The sequence below is a fragment of the Siphateles boraxobius genome, unplaced genomic scaffold (genome assembly GCF_051911475.1).
Source record: "Siphateles boraxobius isolate OS27281-9 unplaced genomic scaffold, OSU_SipBor_1 12, whole genome shotgun sequence".
Lineage (NCBI taxonomy): Eukaryota > Metazoa > Chordata > Actinopteri > Cypriniformes > Leuciscidae > Siphateles > Siphateles boraxobius.
This window is the reverse complement of record NW_027508722.1, coordinates 34,080,729-34,101,434: the sequence shown is the minus strand read 5'-3', so window position 1 is coordinate 34,101,434 and position 20,706 is coordinate 34,080,729. Positions and strand designations below refer to the sequence as shown.

Here is a 20,706-nt window from a genome sequence, read left to right as displayed (position 1 = left end):
TTGCAGAAAAAGCTATAGAAAATATATATGGGAAAAAATCTATATAGATATATCAAATATGAAACTCTAAAAGTGACCAGCTGTAACTCTGGACGCAAATCTTTGGTCCAGGTTTTCAGGAAGCCGATACCTCAGAACTCATGTGAATCAGTGTTGCTTAGCTGGATATTCGTGACTCGAACGAAACACGAATCACAAACCTCTTTTGTACTGGTGTGACGTGGATGATGATGATGATGATGATGACAAACTCCACAAGCTCTTTCCTCCATGTTTCCTACAGATGTTCTCAAACAACTACATGAATTATATTTGATTCGAAACTGATCTATGAGTTATCCGTTAAAAGATTACAGTAAAAAACAAGGAACTACATAATCTGTGAAACTAATTGTATGAATTAAGTTTTTTTTAAGAAATTGAAATGTAATAACCTGCTTGATTATGTCTTTCTTTCTTTATTTTCCATAATGATTTAGAAAACGAGGTGAAAGTGTTTGGGAGTTTAAGACCATGTGTCAAAGTCAGCTGTTAATATTTTTTATTTTTTTTGCTTGTTTTTTTAATTCAGCTGGATATAGAAACAAATAAAATAAAATTATATATATATATATATATATATATAATTTTATTTTATTTGTATTTATTTTTAAATTTAGTTTTTTATTCTAGAATTTTTTTTATATACAGCTAGTCGGTTTTTAACTTTTTTTCTAGAATAAAATATTTTATTTGTATTTATAAAGCCAGCTGTTAATTTTTAATTTTTTTACATCATTTTTAATTTTATTTTTGACATTTTTTTTATTTTTAAAGTCAGCTGTAAATATATTCATTTCATTTTAAATTTGATTCAATTTAATTTAAATTTGGATTTTTTTTTTCCTTTTTCTTTTTTCTCTCACTTTTGCCTTAAATTGAATCTTGACCCCAAAGCGGCGAGTGTAAATCTGCGCAGGAACATGAGATGAGGAGTTTGTCAAGGCTGATGTTTGAAATGCTGTTTCTTTACCAGAATATGTGAACTGTACATGTTGTAGGTTATCTTTCACTATTGTAGCTGAAACTGTAGAACAGACATGGCTTGTACTACTGATTTTAACATAAATATACTAAAAAAAATCTGTATAAGACGAGATGTATAGAGAGAGTGGAGCTTGTTGCTGTAAAATCCCTCTTTTGGACTGAAGATATGTCAAAGTTTTATCTCTATCAAATGCCCTGGTGAACTCGACATCCATCGTATTGCCGTGCCGAACGGAGGATTTTCTTGAACGATCATTGTAACATAGTTCTTTAATTTGCAGTGAATCATTGTTCCTTTTTACTGTGGTAATTTTAGACTCAGTATCAGAGTTTGGAGTAGATCTGTCTAGTTGTCGAGCTGTGGTTGTTTCTCCTCCGCATTGGTGCCAGAATAAACCAGTATGAATGTAGAATTTGCCCAGTGTGAAACAACGACACCCCGACTGTTAGAGAAAAAACACTAGAAAGGATTATTTCAATTTTATCTTTTTGTATATGAAAGTAACAATAAATACTGATAAAGCATCATTTGATCTTTGTATCGTCTTTGAAATCTGATTTGCCCTCTTTAGTCACAATATATTTCCTAATCAAACAGCAATTATTTTATAATTATTTGTATATATATATATATATATATATATATATATATATATATATATATATATATATATATATATGTGTGTATTGCCTATATATGTATATATAAATATAATGATATGTGATTATTTATAAAATACAATTATTAATTATATATATATATCTAAATTAATAAATGTATATAATATATATATATATAGTACAGTATAGCCTAAAAATATATATATATATACACACATTATTATAATTTATATATGAATATATATATATTCGTTAAATATAAATTAGTGTGTGTATACAGTGTGTATATATAGTCATATATACATGCCAGCTTTTTTTACAATAATGGCTGTAAGTTGAGTTATTCTTTAGAGGACAGTAAATATAAACTGCTATACAAGCAGCACATTGTCTACTCTAAAATATATCCAAGTTTCATTTCTATAGTATTGTCCCTTGAAAATATATACTAAGATGTTTGCTGAAATGTGATGGGAGTACTCACTTTTGATACTGTATAAATTCACAGGTCCTCGAATCTGATTGGCTGAGAGGCGATCAGCCCCATGCGAATCACAGCCGTGCTGATATAGAGTTATATCACTCGGCTGCTCGTGTCATATTGCTCATATAATCTTTATTTAAATGTAAAATATTCAAGTTGTATATTTTCTAAACATGCGTGAGTCCTTTCTAATGTAGTTTTGTGTTTCGGCCGCTAGTCGGCGGTGTGATGAAACCGGTCTGATGTTCAGCGCTCATGCGCCGCTCTTCACTCACTCACACACACACACACACACACACACACACACACTCTCTCCCTCTCTCTCTCTCTCTCAATCCCAATCCCTCACATTCACCTCCTGTGTTCGTGTGTACGTGATGTTATACTTCATTTAATGTTATTAAGCCTCATATTTAATGATGGTGTCAGTGAGGTTCATCAGCGGCTTCGTGTTCGGCGCTGGTTCCGGTGTCGCGGCACTGAAACTATATCAGTATGAAGAAGAGAAAACACACACAGGTAAACTACTTATGAATCACAGATACATTACTGATTAATAAAGAGATGATGAACAGATCTATATTCCATGTAACGTTACATTCACACAAAGAGAGGGAGGGTGTGTGTGTGTGTGTGTGTGTGTGAGAGAGAGAGAGAGAGAGTGTGTGTGTGTGTGTGTGTGTGTGAGAGAGAGAGAGAGAGAGAGAGAGAGTGTGTGTGTGTGTGTGTGTGTGTGTGTGTGTATGGGAGACCGGGGGAAGTTGTCACACGGTTACTCCAATGATAGTTTTTAAGTTTGTTTCTGTACAGAACAAACAATAAACTCTTTTATTTCCACTCATTGTTGCCCAGGACATATACTAGTTACCTTTATTTATTTTGTTTATTATTTTTATTCAAAGCCTACATCATTATTATCTCACTAATAACAACATTGGCTAAGTTACATAAATTCCAGTGCTTTTTTACTTCATTCCAAAAAGGTTTATAGGTGTAATGAATAATCTCTAAGTTATTTGATTTCCACAGAGCCCACTTCTTCTTATGTGTATGGTGTATTTCTAATAAAATTAATTATTGCATAAAGTATTACATTCTGAAAATAATCACATCAGATACACACATTTCTATTGTACGTCCCATTTGATAAAGATTTCTAAATCCTTCCAAAATGATAAGTAAAATGCTAAATTGTTTTTTTCCCATCCACAAAATTCTCGAATAAATCCTGTGTAGTGTTTTCTTCTTTAATTTGTCAGACTGTTTTGCATGTGCATTAATCACTGACATTTAAATACTGTAATTAATAATATTCATGTCATGACATATCAATGAAAGTTTTGAAATATGATACTATTTGTAAGTCATGTGTGTAAAATCTGCTGTGATCTGCAGGAAGCTCCGCCCATCGCCTGATCGAGCGCTTCGGTCTTCCTCAAACCGGCGCCGAGACCCGGTTCTACATCAACCACGTGTTATCGTATGATCAGAGCCGGCGGACGCCCAGATGGGTGGCAGAACATCTGTCGGGTCAAAGGTTACTGGGTGAGTCTGGTCCTGTCGGGTCAAACGTTACTGGGTGAGTCTGGTCGGGTCAGAGGTTACTGGGTGAGTCTGGTCCTGTCGGGTCAGAGGTTACTGGGTGAGTCTGGTCGTGTCAGAGGTTACTGGGTGAGTCTGGTCCTATCGGGTCAAAGGTTACTGGGTGAGTCTGGTCGGGTCAGAGGTTACTGGGTGAGTCTGGTCCTATCGGGTCCAAGGTTACTGGGTGAGTCTGGTCCTGTCGGGTCACAGGTTACTGGGTGAGTCTGGTCCTGTCGGGTCAAAGGTTACTGGGTGAGTCTGGTCCTGTAGGGTCAGAGGTTACTGGGTGAGTCTCGTCCTGTCGGGTCAGAGGTTACTGGGTGAGTCTCGTCCTGTCGGGTCAGAGGTTACGGGGGGAATCTCGTACTGTCGGGTCAGAGGTTACTGGGTGAGTCTTGTCCTGTCGAGTCAAAGGTTACTGGGTGAGTCTCGTCCTGTCGGGTCAGGGGTTATTGGGTGAGTCTGGTTCTGTCGGGTCAAAGGTTACTGAGTGAGTCTGGTCCTGTCGGGTCAATGGTTACTGGGTGAGTCTCGTCCTGTCGGGTTAGAGGTTATTGGGTGAGTCGGGTCAGAGGTTACTGGGTGAGTCTGGTCCTGTCGGGTCAGAGGTTACTGGGTGAGGCTGGTCGGGTCAGAGGTTACTGGGTGAGTCTGGTCCTATCGGGTCAAAGGTTACTGGGTGAGGCTGGTCCTGTCGGGTCAAAGGTTACTGGGTGAGTCTGGTCCTGTCGGGTCAGAGGTTACTGTGTGAGTCTGGTCCTGTCGGGTCAGAGGTTACTGGGTGAGTCTGGTCCTGTCGGGTCAGAGGTTACTGGGTGAGTCTGGTCCTGTAGGGTCAGAGGTTACTGGGTGAGTCTCGTGCTGTCGAGTCAGAGGTTACTGGGTGAGTCTGGTCCTGTCGGGTCAGAGGTTACTGGGTGAGTCTGGTCCTGTCGGGTCAGAGGTTACTGGGTGAGTCTGGTCCTGTCGGGTCAGAGGTTACTGTGTGAGTCTGGTCCTGTAGGGTCAGAGGTTACTGTGTGAGTCTGGTCCTGTCGGGTCAGAGGTTACTGGGTGAGTCTGGTCCTGTCGGGTCAGAGGTTACTGGGTGAGTCTCGTCCTGTCGGGTCAGAGGTTACTGGGTGAGTCTGGTCCTGTAGGGTCAGAGGTTACTGGGTGAGTCTCGTCCTGTCGAGTCAGAGGTTACTGGGTGAGTCTGGTCCTGTCGGGTCAGAGGTTACTGGGTGAGTCTGGTCCTGTAGGGTCAGAGGTTACTGGGTGAGTCTCGTCCTGTCGGGTCAGAGGTTACTGGGTGAGTCTGGTCCTGTCGGGTCAGAGGTTACTGGGTGAGTCTCGTCCTGTCGGGTCAAAGGTTACTGGGTGAGGCTCGTCCTGTCGGGTCAGAGGTTACTGGGTGAGTCTCGTCCTGTCGGGTCAATGGTTGCTGGGTGAGTCTCGTCCTGTCGGGTCAGAGGTTACTGGGTGAGGCTGGTCGGGTCAGAGGTTACTGGGTGAGTCTGGTCCTGTCGGGTCAGAGGTTACTGGGTGAGTCTGGTCCTGTCGGGTCAGAGGTTACTGGGTGAGTCTCGTCCTGTCGGGTCAGAGGTTACTGGGTGAGTCTCGTCCTGTCGGGACAGAGGTTACTGGGTGAGTCTGGTCCTGTCGGGTCAAAGGTTACTGGGTGAGTCTGGTCCTGTCGGGTCAAAGGTTACTGGGTGAGTCTGGTCCTGTCGGGTCAAAGGTTACTGGGTGAGTCTGGTCCTGTCGGGTCAAAGGTTACTGGGTGAGTCTGGTCCTGTCGGGTCAAAGGTTACTGGGTGAGTCTGGTCCTGTCGGGTCAAAGGTTACTGGGTGAGTCTGGTCCTGTCGGGTCAGAGGTTACTGGGTGAGTCTCGTCCTGTCGGGTCAAAGGTTATTGGGTGAGGCTCGTCCTGTCGGGTCAGAGGTTACTGGGTGAGTCTGCTCCTCTCGGGTCAGAGGTTACTGGGTGAGTCTGGTCCTGTCGGGTCAGAGGTTACTGGGTGAGTCTGGTCCTGTCGGGTCAAAGGTTACTGGGTGAGTCTGGTCCTCTAGGGTCAGAGGTTACCGGGTGAGTCTCGTCCTGTCGGGTCAGAGGTTATTGGGTGAGTCTGGTCCTGTCGGGTCAAAGGTTACTGGGTGAGTCTGGTACTGGGTGAGGCTCGTCCTGTCGGGTCAGAGGTTACTGGGTGAGTCTGGTCCTGTCGGGTCAAAGGCTACTGGGTGAGGCTCGTCCTGTCGGGTCAATGGTTGCTGGGTGAGGCTCGTCCTGTCGGGACAGAGGTTACTCGGTGAGTTTGGTCCTGTTGGGTCAAAGGTTACTGGGTGAGGCTCGTCCTGTCGGGTCAGAGGTTATTGGGTGAGTCGGGTCAAAGGTTACTGGGTGAGTCTGGTACTGGGTGAGGCTCGTCCTGTCGGGTCAGAGGTTACTGTGTGAGTCTGGTCCTGTCAGGTCAAAGGTTACTGGGTGAGGCTCGTCCTGTCGGGTCAAAGGTTACTGGGTGAGTCTGGTCCTGTCGGGTCAAAGGTTACTGGGTGAGGCTCGTCCTGTCGGGTCAGAGGTTACTCGGTGAGTTTGGTCCTGTTGGGTCAAAGGTTACTGAGTGAGGCTCGTCCTGTCGGGTCAGAGGTTATTGGGTGAGTCGGGTCAAAGGTTACTGGGTGAGTCTGGTACTGGGTGAGGCTCGTCCTGTCGGGTCAGAGGTTACTGTGTGAGTCTGGTCCTGTCAGGTCAAAGGTTACTGGGTGAGGCTCGTCCTCTCGGGTCAGAGGTTACTGGGTGAGGCTCGTCCTGTCGAGTCAAAGGTTACTGGGTGAGTCTGGTCCTGTCGGGTCAGAGGTTACTGGGTGAGGCTCGTCCTGTCGAGTCAAAGGTTACTGTGTGAGTCTGGTCCTGTCGGGTCAAAGGTTATTGGGTGAGGCTCGTCCTGTCGGGTCAGAGGTTACTGGGTGAGGCTCGTCCTGTCGGGTCAGAGGTTACTGGGTGAGTCTCGTCTCGTCTGTCAGAACCATCGCTCTGATTCTGATGCTCTTCAACTCTTCATCAGGTCAAGCCGACAGAAAACACTGCAAATTTAAACCGGATCCTGAGATTCCCGAGATCTTCACGGCCCGGAACGAGGATTACCTGAGGAGCGGCTGGTCTCGCGGACACATGGCTCCCGCCGGAGACAACAAGATCTCTGAGGTTCAGTACATTCAGAACAATCAAACAGAATATATATATATATATATATTAGGGGTGTAACGATACCCTCATGTCACGATTCGATACGTATAACCATATGATATTATTGCGATACTCCAAGACATATGGTAAAAGGTTAGCAAAAAAATTTACTGTTGATTAAAATGCTAAATTTGATATTACATTGTGTGTGTAAATGAATAGACTTGGACTTGGTACTGAAACCCAAAGCACAGGACAATAGAGACACCAGAATAAACATATCCATGATTTTGAAGCTGAAAATACAGATTTATTTTAGATGAATATGCTTGATCTCTGTCACTGACTTAGATATATTTAATATTTTGGCATTATCAGGAGCCACAAATATTCCCCCATTGCATTATTATACATTATATTCAACATTATATATAGTAGTTTAATTTAGTACTGACACTAAAACTCTGCAATTTTTTTCTCTTACAGTAATTTTGATTTTAGGTGAATTATACACAATACATATTGTCGCTATCCACAAAACATATTGTTGCATATTTGTATTGCGATATAGTGACACAATATATTGTGACACCCCCTAATATATATATATATATATATATATATATATATATTATTATTATTATTATTATTATTATTTTAGAATTTAGAGATTAACATGATTCAACTCTACGGATATGGAGGGACAAAGTACTCAATTAAATCAATAAATAAATGTTGAGATGTTAAAATGCATAAATATATTGTTAATAAAACATAAAAATCATTCAATTAATCATGAAATCACCAAACAAATTAATAAATATATTTTATTTTAGCATTTTTACACAGCAAAAAAAAAAAGGATTAACTTATTTGGTGATTAATGTTTTATTAACATTTTTAATTGTGCTTTTAATCATATATTTATAATGTAGTTATGTGTTTTGGCCGCTAGACGGCGGTGTGAACAAAAAAAATTTAAATCCAAGAATATTTATTTTTATATATTTTATTTATTTTAATATTTATTTAAATATAAATGCACAATGAAAGGAATGCATAAATAAGGCATGTTAAATGAAAAAGGACATGCAATACCACAAAATAACTCAAACACCTTGTACAAGTACAAACTGAAACACCTTGAAATAAAATGTAGTTGATGATAAGACAAATGAGTAAAAATGAAATTGAATACATTATGAAATGTTACAATAAATATAAGCATAATGAAAAGTGGATACAAATACGTGAAATGTATTTATTTACACAAAATGAAAAGTGACCTGAAATATGACATACATTTCATTGTACTTTAATTATTTATTGCAAGATTCCATTACTTATTTTCATGATTTAATTTAGAATGTTAAATTGCTCAATAAAAAAATTCTTTATTATTGAAATATTATCATTATTCTGTCCACAGCAAGCGATGGCAGAGACTTTCTATCTGTCCAACATCGTCCCACAGAACTACGAGAACAACGCAGGCTTCTGGAACAGGTGTGTGTGTAGGTGTGTGTGTATGTGTCTGTGTGTGTGTGTGTGTGTGTGTGTGTGTGTGTGTGTGTGTGTGTGTGTGTGTGTGTGTGTGTGTGTGTGTGTGTGTGTGTGTGTGTGTGTGTGTGTGTGTGTGTGTGTGTGTGTGTGTGCGTGAGTGTGCATGTGAGTGTGTGAGAGTATTTGTGTATGTGAGAGTGTGTGTGTGCACAGTCAAACCAAAATTTATTCAGACACCTTCAACATTTCTCATATTATCACAGTCAGTTTATTCGCTATAGTTTAGAAAATGGTAATTAAAAATGAAAAATGACTCCGTTACTGACGTAACCTCGGTTCCCTGAGATAAGGGAACGAGTATTGCGTCTGCCAAACGCGATGGGTAAAACTCCTTTTCTCTGAATACTGAAGGCTTTATAAAATAAAACAGTGCAGAGACTCGCACGCTATTGGCTGGTCAGTGGGAACTGCATGAACCAATCGGTGCACAGCCTGCCAATCCGAGCGCAGAGCCTGCTAGAAGGGGCGGGGCATCTGGCTATTAAGCAGCTCATTTCCCCATATGATTCAGGTCAATCGACTGAAGCGACGAACGCCAAGTCGTGTGCGTCTTAAGCCTAGTTCACACTACATGATTTTAAGCCCGATTTAAGCCCGATTTGCTAATCGTTGAGCTCGCCGACAGGTCAGGGTGTTATCGCGTGCAAATCGCGGGGGATTAGCGGGCGATGAACGCTCGCCAATCTGTTAGTATGAAAGAGCCAACAACGCATCAAACACGCTCGCAGATGCGTCGCAGAGCCTAGAAAAATATCTAGCATGCTAGTATCAGAGCTGTCGCACGACTCAATCTCACTGATGTCATGAGCAACAGCCAATCACAGCAAGGCATGAGTTGAGGTCACCGTGTAAATACGTGATTTATGCTGTCAGCTAAACATAAACATGCAGCTACATCTCCGATATAAACATGCTGTACTCACCTTTAGCACAGACCTGCTCTTCGCGTATGCAGATCCACTCTTTCGCCCATACTCTCTTATTTCTTCGCGTTTTTTCTCAGAGCAAATGATCGCGCAAACAGTTTGCAGCACCAGTTTCTGTCTGACGTCCATATTCGCGTGTTGTGTTGTTCTTCGCTGTGTATTGGCGCGCGTGCTGTTTCGCGTCAAGATAGACATTAGACAGATAGATTTGCAGACAAGATAGAATCGTTGGGTGACAGAGTTGTTGTCAACTCGTGTAGTGCGTTACCTCCTGTTGCGGATCAATCACGCTGTGTTGTGTGGTGTGAACAGCTCAACAACTTGAAACCTCCTGATTTCTCAGAAAGCAAGTCATGTAGTGTGAACCGCACAGTTCAGCCCGATGTTTTAAAATCATGTAGTGTGAACTAGGCTTTAGCCTACGCAATACTCCTCCCCTTATCTCAGGAAACCGAGGTTACGTTAGTAACCGAGTCGTTCCCTTTTCGAACAGTCAGTCGTATTGCGTCTGCTAGACGTGATGGGGAACCAATCCAATCACACCGTGCTATGTTTAAGCAGAACGACATGTTCTATGACCCGAGCCTGGGACTCTTGAACAAGGGTCTCAAGCCAGAGGGCTAATGTGGCGATAACGCCCTGAGGTGGTTCATTAGCAGGGTGTCCGCGGATCCTTAAAAAGTCTTAAATTAGATTTTTTTATTTAAGGACATAAAGTCTTATTTTCACTAATGAAAGGTCTTAAATTTTCGATGACAATTTGACTTTGACATATCTAAATGTTTTCCAAATTAAAACTATCTAATTATCTAATTAAAATCTTTGTGGATTTGCTTGTTCACGTGACATTACGCGTCACATTCGCGCCAGCATTACGTCTTTCTCCTGCACGCGAAACAGCAGTTGGTCAATATCAAGGGGGTAATCCATCAGCCGGAAGCTGAAGCCTCGCGGGAGCCGCCATTGTAGCAGAACTTCACCTGCTGTTAGCATTCCATTGACTCCCATTCATTTGGGCGTCACTTTGACAGCGAATAACTTTACATCTGAGGCGTCCAAAGACTTCATTTGTCCATTATATATTTCTTAATAAACACGACAATGTATAAAAGGCTCCATTACTTTGTATCTTACGTTATGGCCCCGTAGAAGCCGTTTTTGTTAAAAACAGGCTAACGATTGCGTCATAACCACGCGACTTTTTGTCGCACAATAGAGACATTACCGTATAGACAGGAGGAGAAGCTCGCAGGCAATCGGGGGGACGGCCCATAGATAATGAGTCCATAAAAGCAACGGGACAAAATATTTCAACAACGTTTTTGGGGAATTGGAAATAATTCGGTATGTGGCAAGTGAATACATATGAAGTGATTAACGCTGGCAATTTTCACGCACAGCTACAAGAAGATTTACGTCTGTCAGACAGGTTGCTCACGTCATCAAGCTTAGCTTGAGTCGGTTTGAGTCTGCGCGTCAGGAACGGAAGTGCTAAAAAAATCGCTAAAAATGGGCTTCAACTGTCTCAACTGAGTTCCAATGAGATGGCTCTGTCCACTTCTTATACTGTCTATGGTCAATATCAGTTCAAATGTAAGTTCATTCTTTATGTGCGTATAGTGGTGTGCGTTGTGCATTGTCTATTATGATATTGAAATCATTGGCACTGCGACTGCGAGCTGACATCGAATATGTCTCTCATGCTTGCTTTCACAGCGTGATGTGTCAGTGCAGTTCCCTAACGTAAATGAGTTTTTGTCTTATATTTATATCATATTATGTTTTTATCATACAATATCACATCAGCAAGAGGGCCGTTTTCCCGTGCACAATAGCAAATGTGATATTTTTTTAATATAAAAGTTAAATGAACAATAAATGAACATTGTGTGTTACATAAAACAATATTGTCAATATTGTTTGTTTTCCCTGTATTTCGCCGACGAGAATTTCAAAATGAAACCGTAGCAGAGTCTCAACAGACAGCGATGATTTTTTTTTTTACTGAAATCTGAGTTTTGAACGAATCATTTTAACGATTCAATGAACAATTTTTCCTGAATGAATCAACCGTTTGAACAAATCGGTTGAAATAATGACTCCCTTAGACCTAGCGCCGCCTACTGGCGGTTTTAGTTTCACATTTAAAGTACCATTTAATTAAAATGTTACAATTAGAAATCAGTTCATATTTAAATATTGAATAAAAAAACAATCTCATAGCTTTATTTATGCAATTGTAAATGGAGTGTAAATATATGCCAGTACTGATGCTGCTTCTTTGTCACCTCTGCACTGCAAAGATGGATTTTGATTTAAAGATTTAATTTAACTGTAAACAGTGGTATTGTGTTATTATTCTAATATAATTTATTTTGGATGTTAGAATTTGATATAAAAGGTGATGCATACCTCTCAGTTTAAAAAATAAATTCATATATAGGTGAAAATGCCCCTTGGAATCAATTTAAGGTGGCAAATATTGCACATTAATAATTAATAATTTCTGTCACTGCTGTGAACTGACCACTGCATAGAATATGAAAAATATTAATATCTTCGTGAGTCAGCTGTCAACAACAGGCCTATACCTGCCATGGTACCAGTACACAAACACAATCAGTAAAATATCATGTACAAATGAAATATTATCAACAAAACTTTGAAAATAGAGACATTTTTGTCAATATTGCGCACCGCTAATGTAAGGTATTAATTTTGATTTCTTCGGGTCTTAAAAAGGTCTTAAAAAGCCTTAATTTTGACTTTAAAAAGTGTGCAGATACCCTGATTAGGGTTGGAGCCCGTATTAAAGGTGCTCCCAAGCGATGTCGGGTGACGTCACTTCTTCTTGACGTTTAAAGTATTGTCAAACAAAACGGAGGCTAACTCGACCCTCCCTCCTCCTCATCCGCGCACTAACCCCCCAAACCCCGCCCACAAATCCTTCACGTCGGTTATTGGCTGGAACAGTTTGTTAGTTTGTTGAACGGGCGGTTCTTTGAGAGGAACTCAGTCTAACCATGACAGCTCCAGTTTTGCTTTGTCATTCTGATCTGTAGTTTCATCAGATATAATAATAATAATCCGTCTCATTAACCTTCAACTGATGCTTGCTTTCAAAGTCCCGCCTCTCCATCAGCTGTCAGAGTAAGGTAGAGATATCAACAAAATACATATTCAAAAAATACATATTCAAAAGATTATTCTGTCAATATTTACTAAAAGCAGATGCTTGGCAGAATGTTCATGCTGCTCTTTTCTTTATTATGAAAGTGAATGAGGACAAAAAATGGCTCCATTAAAATGGACATATTCTGCTTTTTCACGTTTTTATTTCTTCACTGTGTAAATGTTGCTGTTTGAGCATGAAAAAGTTATTCTCTATATCAGTGTCAGTGTTTCTGAACTCCTGAAACGCCTCCATTGTATCTTGAGTTTCTTCCGGGAACGAATATCGTCACAATATTCCTCATTATAATAATTCATACGCAGAATAAAGGGGCGGGGCCTGGTTGAGTTAGTTAGTAGTGTGTTAAACTGGCCGTTATGGTAAGGGGCGGGACATTTCCCAAACACACTCGAACCACTCGACCAATCACAACACACTGATCAGGCCGACCAATCAGAGCACAGTGTGCTTTTCAGAAGGAGGGGCTTCATAGAGACAGGAAGAAAACAGAGCGTTACTGACCGACTGGGAAGAGAGGAGCCGCAACAATGGAGAATATGAGGAAAATAATCAACATTCAAGCAGGAAAACCTGCTCTAGTAGAGACAAAAACAACATCAAGACTTTGAATAAGGAATATAATATATGTTTCGTGGTGCTTCAGCCCAGTTTGTTTTTGTTGCCGTGTGTGGAGCCTGGGGTTTCTGCAGAGACCGCATTTTATTACAGTGTGTTCAGGGGACAGGCAGCTAGCGGATAGTGAGGAGATGTTTGCTGTATGTGACAAATTAATGTTTTGGCCTAAAAGACGCGTGACATCGCTTAGAGCCTTTAAGATTGATGGTGGAAAGGATGTGTGACCTTTGTAAAAATCTAAAATCTGGCGATGGTGGACGGCGTGGATCAGCCGGCTCCTGCTCATATATTGCCAGTAGATACCCCACTAGAGCACCGTAACTCTGGAGGAGTGTGCTCTGGTTTCAGTTCGGCCGATGTTAGTGGCTCGGATGGAATCCCATATATTATGTCACAATTTACTTTATTTTGCTATTCTCACTTACATAAATGAACTATAGTGTCCTGCATTCACTAGTTAAAAAATATCAAAAATGATAACTGTTGTCTGAATAATTGTTGGTTTGACTGTATGTGAGTGTGTGTGTGTGTCTGTCAGTGTGTGTGGGTGTGTGTCTGTATTGGGGGTGTGTGTGTAGCAGCATTCATCATGTGCTGGTGTTCTCCTGTAAGGTTGGAGATGTACTGTAGAGATCTGACTCAGAGGTTCAGTGACGTGTGGCTGGTTTCTGGACCTCTGATGCTGCCGCAGGTGCGAGAGGACGGACACAAGACCGTCTCCTATCAGGTGAGCGGCAAACACCACACAAGAAAATACAGGAGCATAACAGAGATGTCAGAAAACATTACACTCACATCATTGTATTGTTGATATGCCACATTTCAAAATGCCTTCAAAATCCTACATTTCAAATTTTGTCTTGTTTCATAGGATTTAAAAAAATAAATAAAGCATATGTAGTATATTAGTGCAAAAACGAGGCAAATAACACACATATCATTAGAGAATCTCATTAAGAAAATGCACACATAGAAAAATTATAATTCTTATTATTATAGCAAATACCGAAAATATCTTCAAAATCCTACATTTTTATATAATTTTGTATGAATTTTTCTTTGTAATAATTTATACTCCTAAAGGAAATTCAGAATTTTGTATTTTAGCCATAAACACTTTAGTTTCAATAAGACATGTTTGTTTTCCTCTCTTGGTTATTCTGAAAAGTGAAGGCTATTGAAAAGTTTATAAAAAATGAAACTGTAATGATAACGATTGTCCAGCAGGTGGCGCTCATGCACTTCACACACTCTCACACATCAGCTGACTCAGTATTAAACTAGACTGAGCCTCTCTTTTCAACCTCAGACAGACATTTAATCGATGATTTCTGCGTGTATCGTCCCTCATCGATTACGCTTATATATAATAATATTAACGCCTGAATGAAAATGATGTTTTGCATAACAGAAATGACTCCAGCTGGCTTCACAGGGACAGATTTGTTTTTTGCGCGTGTGTAAATGGACACAGACAGGTTCCCCGAGGCTCTGAACTCTTGCAAATGAGCCGAGACAGAAGCCACGTCACCTCCATCTAAACACACACTGCACTGAGTCTCTGGGGACATGTGTGTGTGTGTGTGTGTGTGTGTGTGTGTGTGTGTGTGTGTGTGTGTGTGTGTGTGTGTGTGTGTGTGTGTGTGTGTGTGTGTGTGTGTGTGTGTGTGTGCCAATCCACTTCCGTTTCAGGGAATTATGTGCTTATTCAGCGAGCCGTCTGATGGGAATTTGGGTAACCGTGAATGTGCAGGCGGTTCTTTGAGAGGAACTCAGTCTAACCATGACAGCTCCAGTTTTGCTTTGTCATTCTGATCTGTAGTTTCATCAGATATAATAATAATAATAATCCGTCTCATTAACCTTCAACTGATGCTTGCTTTCAAAGTCCCGCCTCTCCATCAGCTGTCAGAGTAAGGTAGAGATATCAACAAAATACATATTCAAAAAATGCATATTCAAAAGATTATTCTGTCAATATTTACTAAAAGCAGATGCTTGGCAGAATGTTCATGCTGCTCTTTTCTTTATTATGAAAGTGAATGAGGACAAAAAATGGCTCCATTAAAATGGACATATTCTGCTTTTTCACGTTTATATTTCTTCACTGTGTAAATGTTGCTGTTTGAGCATGAAAAAGTTATTCTCTATATCAGTGTCAGTGTTTCTGAACTCCTGAAACGCCTCCATTGTATCTTGAGTTTCTTCCAGGAACGAACACGTCACAATATTCCTCATTATAATAATTCATACGCAGAATAAAGGGGCGGGGCCTGGTTGAGTTAGTTAGTAGTGTGTTAAACTGGCGGTTATGGTAGGAGGCGGGACATTTCCAAAACACACTCGAAGCACTCGACCAATCACAACACACTGCTCCAGCCGACCAATCAGAGCACAGTGTGCTTTTCAGAAGGAGGGGCTTCATAGAGACAGGAAGTAAACAGAGCGTTACTGACAGACTGGGAAGAGAGGAGCCGCAACAATGGAGAATATGAGGAAAATAATCAACATTCATGCAGGAAAACCTGTTCTAGTAGAGACCAAAACAACATCAAGACTTTGAATAAGGAATAATATTGATCTTTAAGTCATATATAGTGCACAAGTCATATGGACTATTGTTATGACACATCTATGTTGTCTTTTTTGTTCTTATTAAAGCCTGACAGTGTTCAAACCCATTCAGTTTTAATGTATGGTAAAGACCATCTGTCATAATATCATAATAATTATAAATGTTTCTCGAGCATCAAATCATCATATTATAGTGATTTCTGAAGGATCATGTGACACTGAAGACTGGAGTAATGATGCTGAAAATTCAGCTTTGATCACAGGAATAAATTACACTTTAAATATATATTCAGATAGAAGACAGCTATTGTAAATTGCACTAATATTTCACATTTTTTACCATATTTTTGATCAAATAAATGCTGCCTTGGTGAGCAGAAGAGACTTAAAAACACTCACGGCCCCAAACTTTTGAACACTAGAATATATATTTACCTTTTATATATATATATATATGTGTGTGTGTGTGTGTGTGTCCATCTTTATTCTTCCGGAGTCTAAATTGCACCAAGCACTAACACTGATAATCCAGAATGGGAAGGTAGTTCAAATATATATACAGTATATATAAATATAGAAATTGTATTTTCTTATTAATATTTTCTATTTTTTCAACAACAAAAAAATGTGTTATATAAAATTTAAAAAAATTGATAATCTGGCATGGGAAGGTAGTTAAAATAATAATAATAATAAATATATATATATTTATATAAAATATAATCCAGATAATCCAGGATGGCAAGGTAGTTCAAATATATATAAAATGTATATTTTTTGTTATCTTCCTTGTTTTTTGGGGGGGGTTTTCAATAAAAATTAAGTTATATGGCCAGCCTTGGTGGTTTTTAAATGTGCTTTATGAATAAGTATTGTATAAAACAACATTGCTAATCCATGTTTGCTGTGACAGCTGATCGGGAAAGATGAGGTTGCGGTTCCCACACACCTCTTCAAGATCGTCCTGGCGCAGAAAGACTCGTCTCCGGACTCTCTGGCCCTCGGGGCGTTCGTGGTCCCGAACTCTCCGATCGGATTCGAGCGCTCGCTCACAGACTTCCAGGTGAGCCTGACTGACTTACAGCGCATGTCCGGCCTGAGGTTTTTCCCTGAAGTGGAGCGCGTGGAGGAGCTGAAGAACCTGTGTGAGGTGGACTCGTGTCGGCTGATGGACTTCACTCAGTTCTCGCTCTACATCAGCGGCCGTAAGATCTCGAGCTCCAGGACTCTCGCACGCCTGGAGAAGATCATGACGGAGCTGACACACGCAGGAATCGAACCTGACGACTACCTCAACAACCTCTACCTGGAGAAGAAACGACAACTAGTGGAGAAAGAGGAGCGTGAGAAGAAACCTGGGCTGTGACAAATCTGCTTTTTGTTGCGCGTTAAATTGTTGTCGTCGTTCAAAAGTTACTGCTTTCTCATTGCAATCAAAGCCTTGTAACTTACTTGAAAGCCTTGTGTAACGTTTACACCAATGACGTGTTTTATTTCTCATTTGCTGTTGTTGTTGTTGTTTTGCTTTCATATTTATCATCCAGTGCTCTGTCATTGTGAGTTTAAGACTTAGAACAGTCTTGGAACTTAATATAATCTTTAATTAGTCAATATTAGTGTTATTTTTGATGATTTTGAGATTTTTTTGGCGTTGCCTAAAAGTGGCTGAATTTTGAGTCAATGTTAATATTATTTCCGGGATTTTATGGATCTCGTTTGCTTCTTATTGTTTCATAACTGAGGAACTTTGCAAGATTGACACTATTATTGAACGAAATTGAGCTTAATAATGACCAGTGTTGTTTTAGTATTATTGAGATATTATATATATATATATATATATATATATATATATATATATATATATATATATATGTGTGTGTGTGTGTGTATTAATTCATTTATTTTTTATTTGTTTTTAGTTTTGTATTTTCATTAAAAATTTTCTTAAATTTTGTCATTTTGTTTTTTTTGTCTTTTTTATTATTATTTATTTTGTCATTTGTTTTTTCTTTATTATATCTGTATTTTATTCATATTTATTATATTTTTATTGAATTTTAAATAATACAAATATTAAATAATAAATATATTATTATATTTATTAATTTTATTTTGTTATTTTAGTACAAAATTAAACTATATGAAACTTGCTGATTTGTTTTCTTATTCAATTTTAAATAATTGTCTTAATTATAGTAAATATTTTATTTAAAAAAATTGTTTTAGTTAACTACAATAACCCTGATTGTCTTCTGCAAATGAACTGAATTTGTTTAATAATTGATGAATTTGACAACATTAACACTGTTATTGTCCTGTGTTTAATTTGACAGCTCTGAAACAATCATTATTATATAAAGCGCATTAAATCTGTATTGCACTCGCTCACTAGTCAGTATAAATGTCTCCAGTTCTTCTGTCTTTATAAGTGCCTTACATGACGATAAGATCATTATTGCGTCACAAACCGCTGTAAATGTCACAGGTGTCTTCATGAACGTGAATGAGAGTGTAAGTTTAGCATGAGGGATTTGAAGTGGATGTTCAGCGCTCAGACTCTCTGGTCTGATGAAGGACTCATAAATAACTCTCAGATGCACTGAACCTCCTGACAGAAGCCATATGTAATTGCGTCTGACGTTGAGATTGCGACGCAGTTAAACACAGATGTGTGTGTGTGTGTCTGTTGCACTGATCAGGGTCAGTCCTGCTGTTTTATTGCTGGAACATCATTAGAAATTAACCTAAGTACAGAGGAATTCTGGAAACTGAATAATATCAAACAGATGCATAAACGTGATTTTTCTTTTGTTTCTGTTGCATTGTGGCTGAATCCTCTATTCATGTGACCTCTTTGTGAAATGCTCATTAAAGGTCAGAGGTCAAGTGAGGCGTGTAAGTGTATCTGACCTTTGACCCCCAGAGCAGTGTCAGAAATCAAAGGGGATGTTTTTATCATTGATAATGATCATAAAATGTAAATAAATCAGGAACATTTATTTTTTTATATTAAAGAACATCTTGTACATTATGAGGAACACTTAATAGCTTCATTAAATCATTTGAGCCAAATGTTCAGTCTGCACAAGTATGACTTACTACGGCTATCAAACCAGCATCACAGACAAAATAGCTGTACATAAATGTAAAATAAGCACTGCTTATTAAGAGCTTGCATGAGTTTACAGTCAGATTACTCATTTAGCATCTTTACCTCGTCATAGCTGATTTTATTTTTTATATTATTTTCAAAGTAAACATCTATTTATATTAGTTAGATATTTAATTGCTAGCAGGTTGCTAGGGTGTTCTGGGTGGTTGCTAGCGGGTTGCTAAGGTGTTCTGGGTGGTTGCTAGCAGGTTGCTAAGGTGTTCTGGGTGATTGCTAAGGTGTTATGGGTGGTTGCTAGCAGGTTGCTAAGGTATTCTGGGTGATTGCTAAGGTGTTCTGGGTGATTGCTAAGGTGTTCTGGGTGGTTGTCGGGAGGTTGCTAAGATGGTGTTCTGTGTGGTTGAAAGGATATTGCTAAGGGGTTCTGTGTGGTTGCTAGGAGGTTTCTTAGATGATGTAGGTGGTTGCTAAGATGTTCTGGGTGGTTGCTAGGAGGTTTCTAAGATGTTGCAAAGATGTTCTAAGTGGTTGAATGGAGGTTGCTATGATGTTCTGGGTGGTTGATAAGGTGTTCTAAGTGGATGATAGGAGGTTGCTAAGGTGCTTTGAGTGGATGATTGGAGGTTGCTAACATGACGTTCTAGGTGGTTGCTAGGAAGTTGCTAAGGTGTTTTGAGTAGATGATAGGATGTTGCTAAGATGATGTTCTGGGTGGTTGCTAGGAGGTTGCTAAGGTGTTTTGAGTGGTTAATAGGAGGTTGCTAAGATGATGTTCTGGGTGGTTGCTAGGAGGTTGCTATGGTGTTCTGAGCGGTTGATAGAAGGTTTCTAAGATGTTGTAGAAGGTTGCTAAGGTGTTCTGGGTGATTGCTAGGAGGTTGTTAAGGTGTTCTGGGTCATTCGGAGATGTTCTGGGTCATTGCTAGGAGGTTGCTAAGGTGTTCTGGGTCATTGCTTGGAGGTTGCTAAGGTGTTCTGGGTCATTGCTTGGTGTTCTGGGTCATTGCTTGGAGGTTGCTAAGGTGTTCTGGGGTTGCTAAGGTGTTCTGCATCATTGCTTGGAGGTTGCTACGGTGTTTTGGTTGGTTTATTGCAGTTTTCTTCCTGTCTTGCACGTCAAGACTCCTTCAATTTGCATCAGTGAGATTTTTTTAATCGGTCTCACTTAATATTTCTGATCTCACAGACCTTCATCAGACAGAAATGATGAGGATGTGTGTGTTATTCTCTTCATTCACACAAAACCTTTAGACCTTTCAGCTCGGCCAGCGTATATAAAAGACTTTAAAGCGTCCTGTTTAACGGTGATATCCACATGAGAATATGCTCCTTTATATGAATAAGTGGGTCACGTTGAAGGCCACGGTTATGTAAATGCACAGATAACGGATTTGTTTTTCAGTCCAGATAAATCATCTGTGTGTAGTGAAGAATCGCTGCTGTCTGTGTTCAGATGTGTGTGTTGTTAACCCAGTTACACAGAGAGAAATACAGCTCCCATGATTCCGCTGGGCTATTTTCACGAGTCTCGGGCCGGTGTGTTTGCGTCAGCGTTCTGTGAGCGAGACAGTGATCAAGCGCACGACACTTTCTGCAACACACTCACATTCAAAGTTTGTTTGCCAGCAGGGCAATTTTAGTAATTCCTCTCCCCAACAGAAACCCTTTATAAAGACTTTTTGCTTTTCTGGAAGTCACCTTCCTCCGCGGTTGTGCGGGAACGGCACATTTTTCTCTTGCTTTGCAAATCGGAACTTCATGTTCCAGAAATTAACATTGATTTTTTTTTTCCTTGTAGAAACACTGGGAAGTGTTTCAGTCGTGGTGATGATGTTCGGT

General features: G+C 39.8%; 1 protein-coding gene across 1 annotated transcript; it reads left to right on the top strand.

The window, feature by feature from the left end:
* Window positions 1–2,475: 2,475 nt before the first annotated feature.
* exog (exo/endonuclease G) lies at window positions 2,476–17,252 on the top strand. Its single transcript, XM_077219238.1, has 6 exons — window positions 2,476–2,650; window positions 3,527–3,676; window positions 6,760–6,899; window positions 8,311–8,387; window positions 13,791–13,905; window positions 16,666–17,252. Exons 1-6 carry the CDS (start codon window positions 2,548–2,550, stop codon window positions 17,116–17,118), a joined length of 1,038 nt encoding a protein of 345 aa, XP_077075353.1. The 5' UTR covers window positions 2,476–2,547; the 3' UTR covers window positions 17,119–17,252.
* The last annotated feature ends 3,454 nt before the right edge of the window (window positions 17,253–20,706 follow it).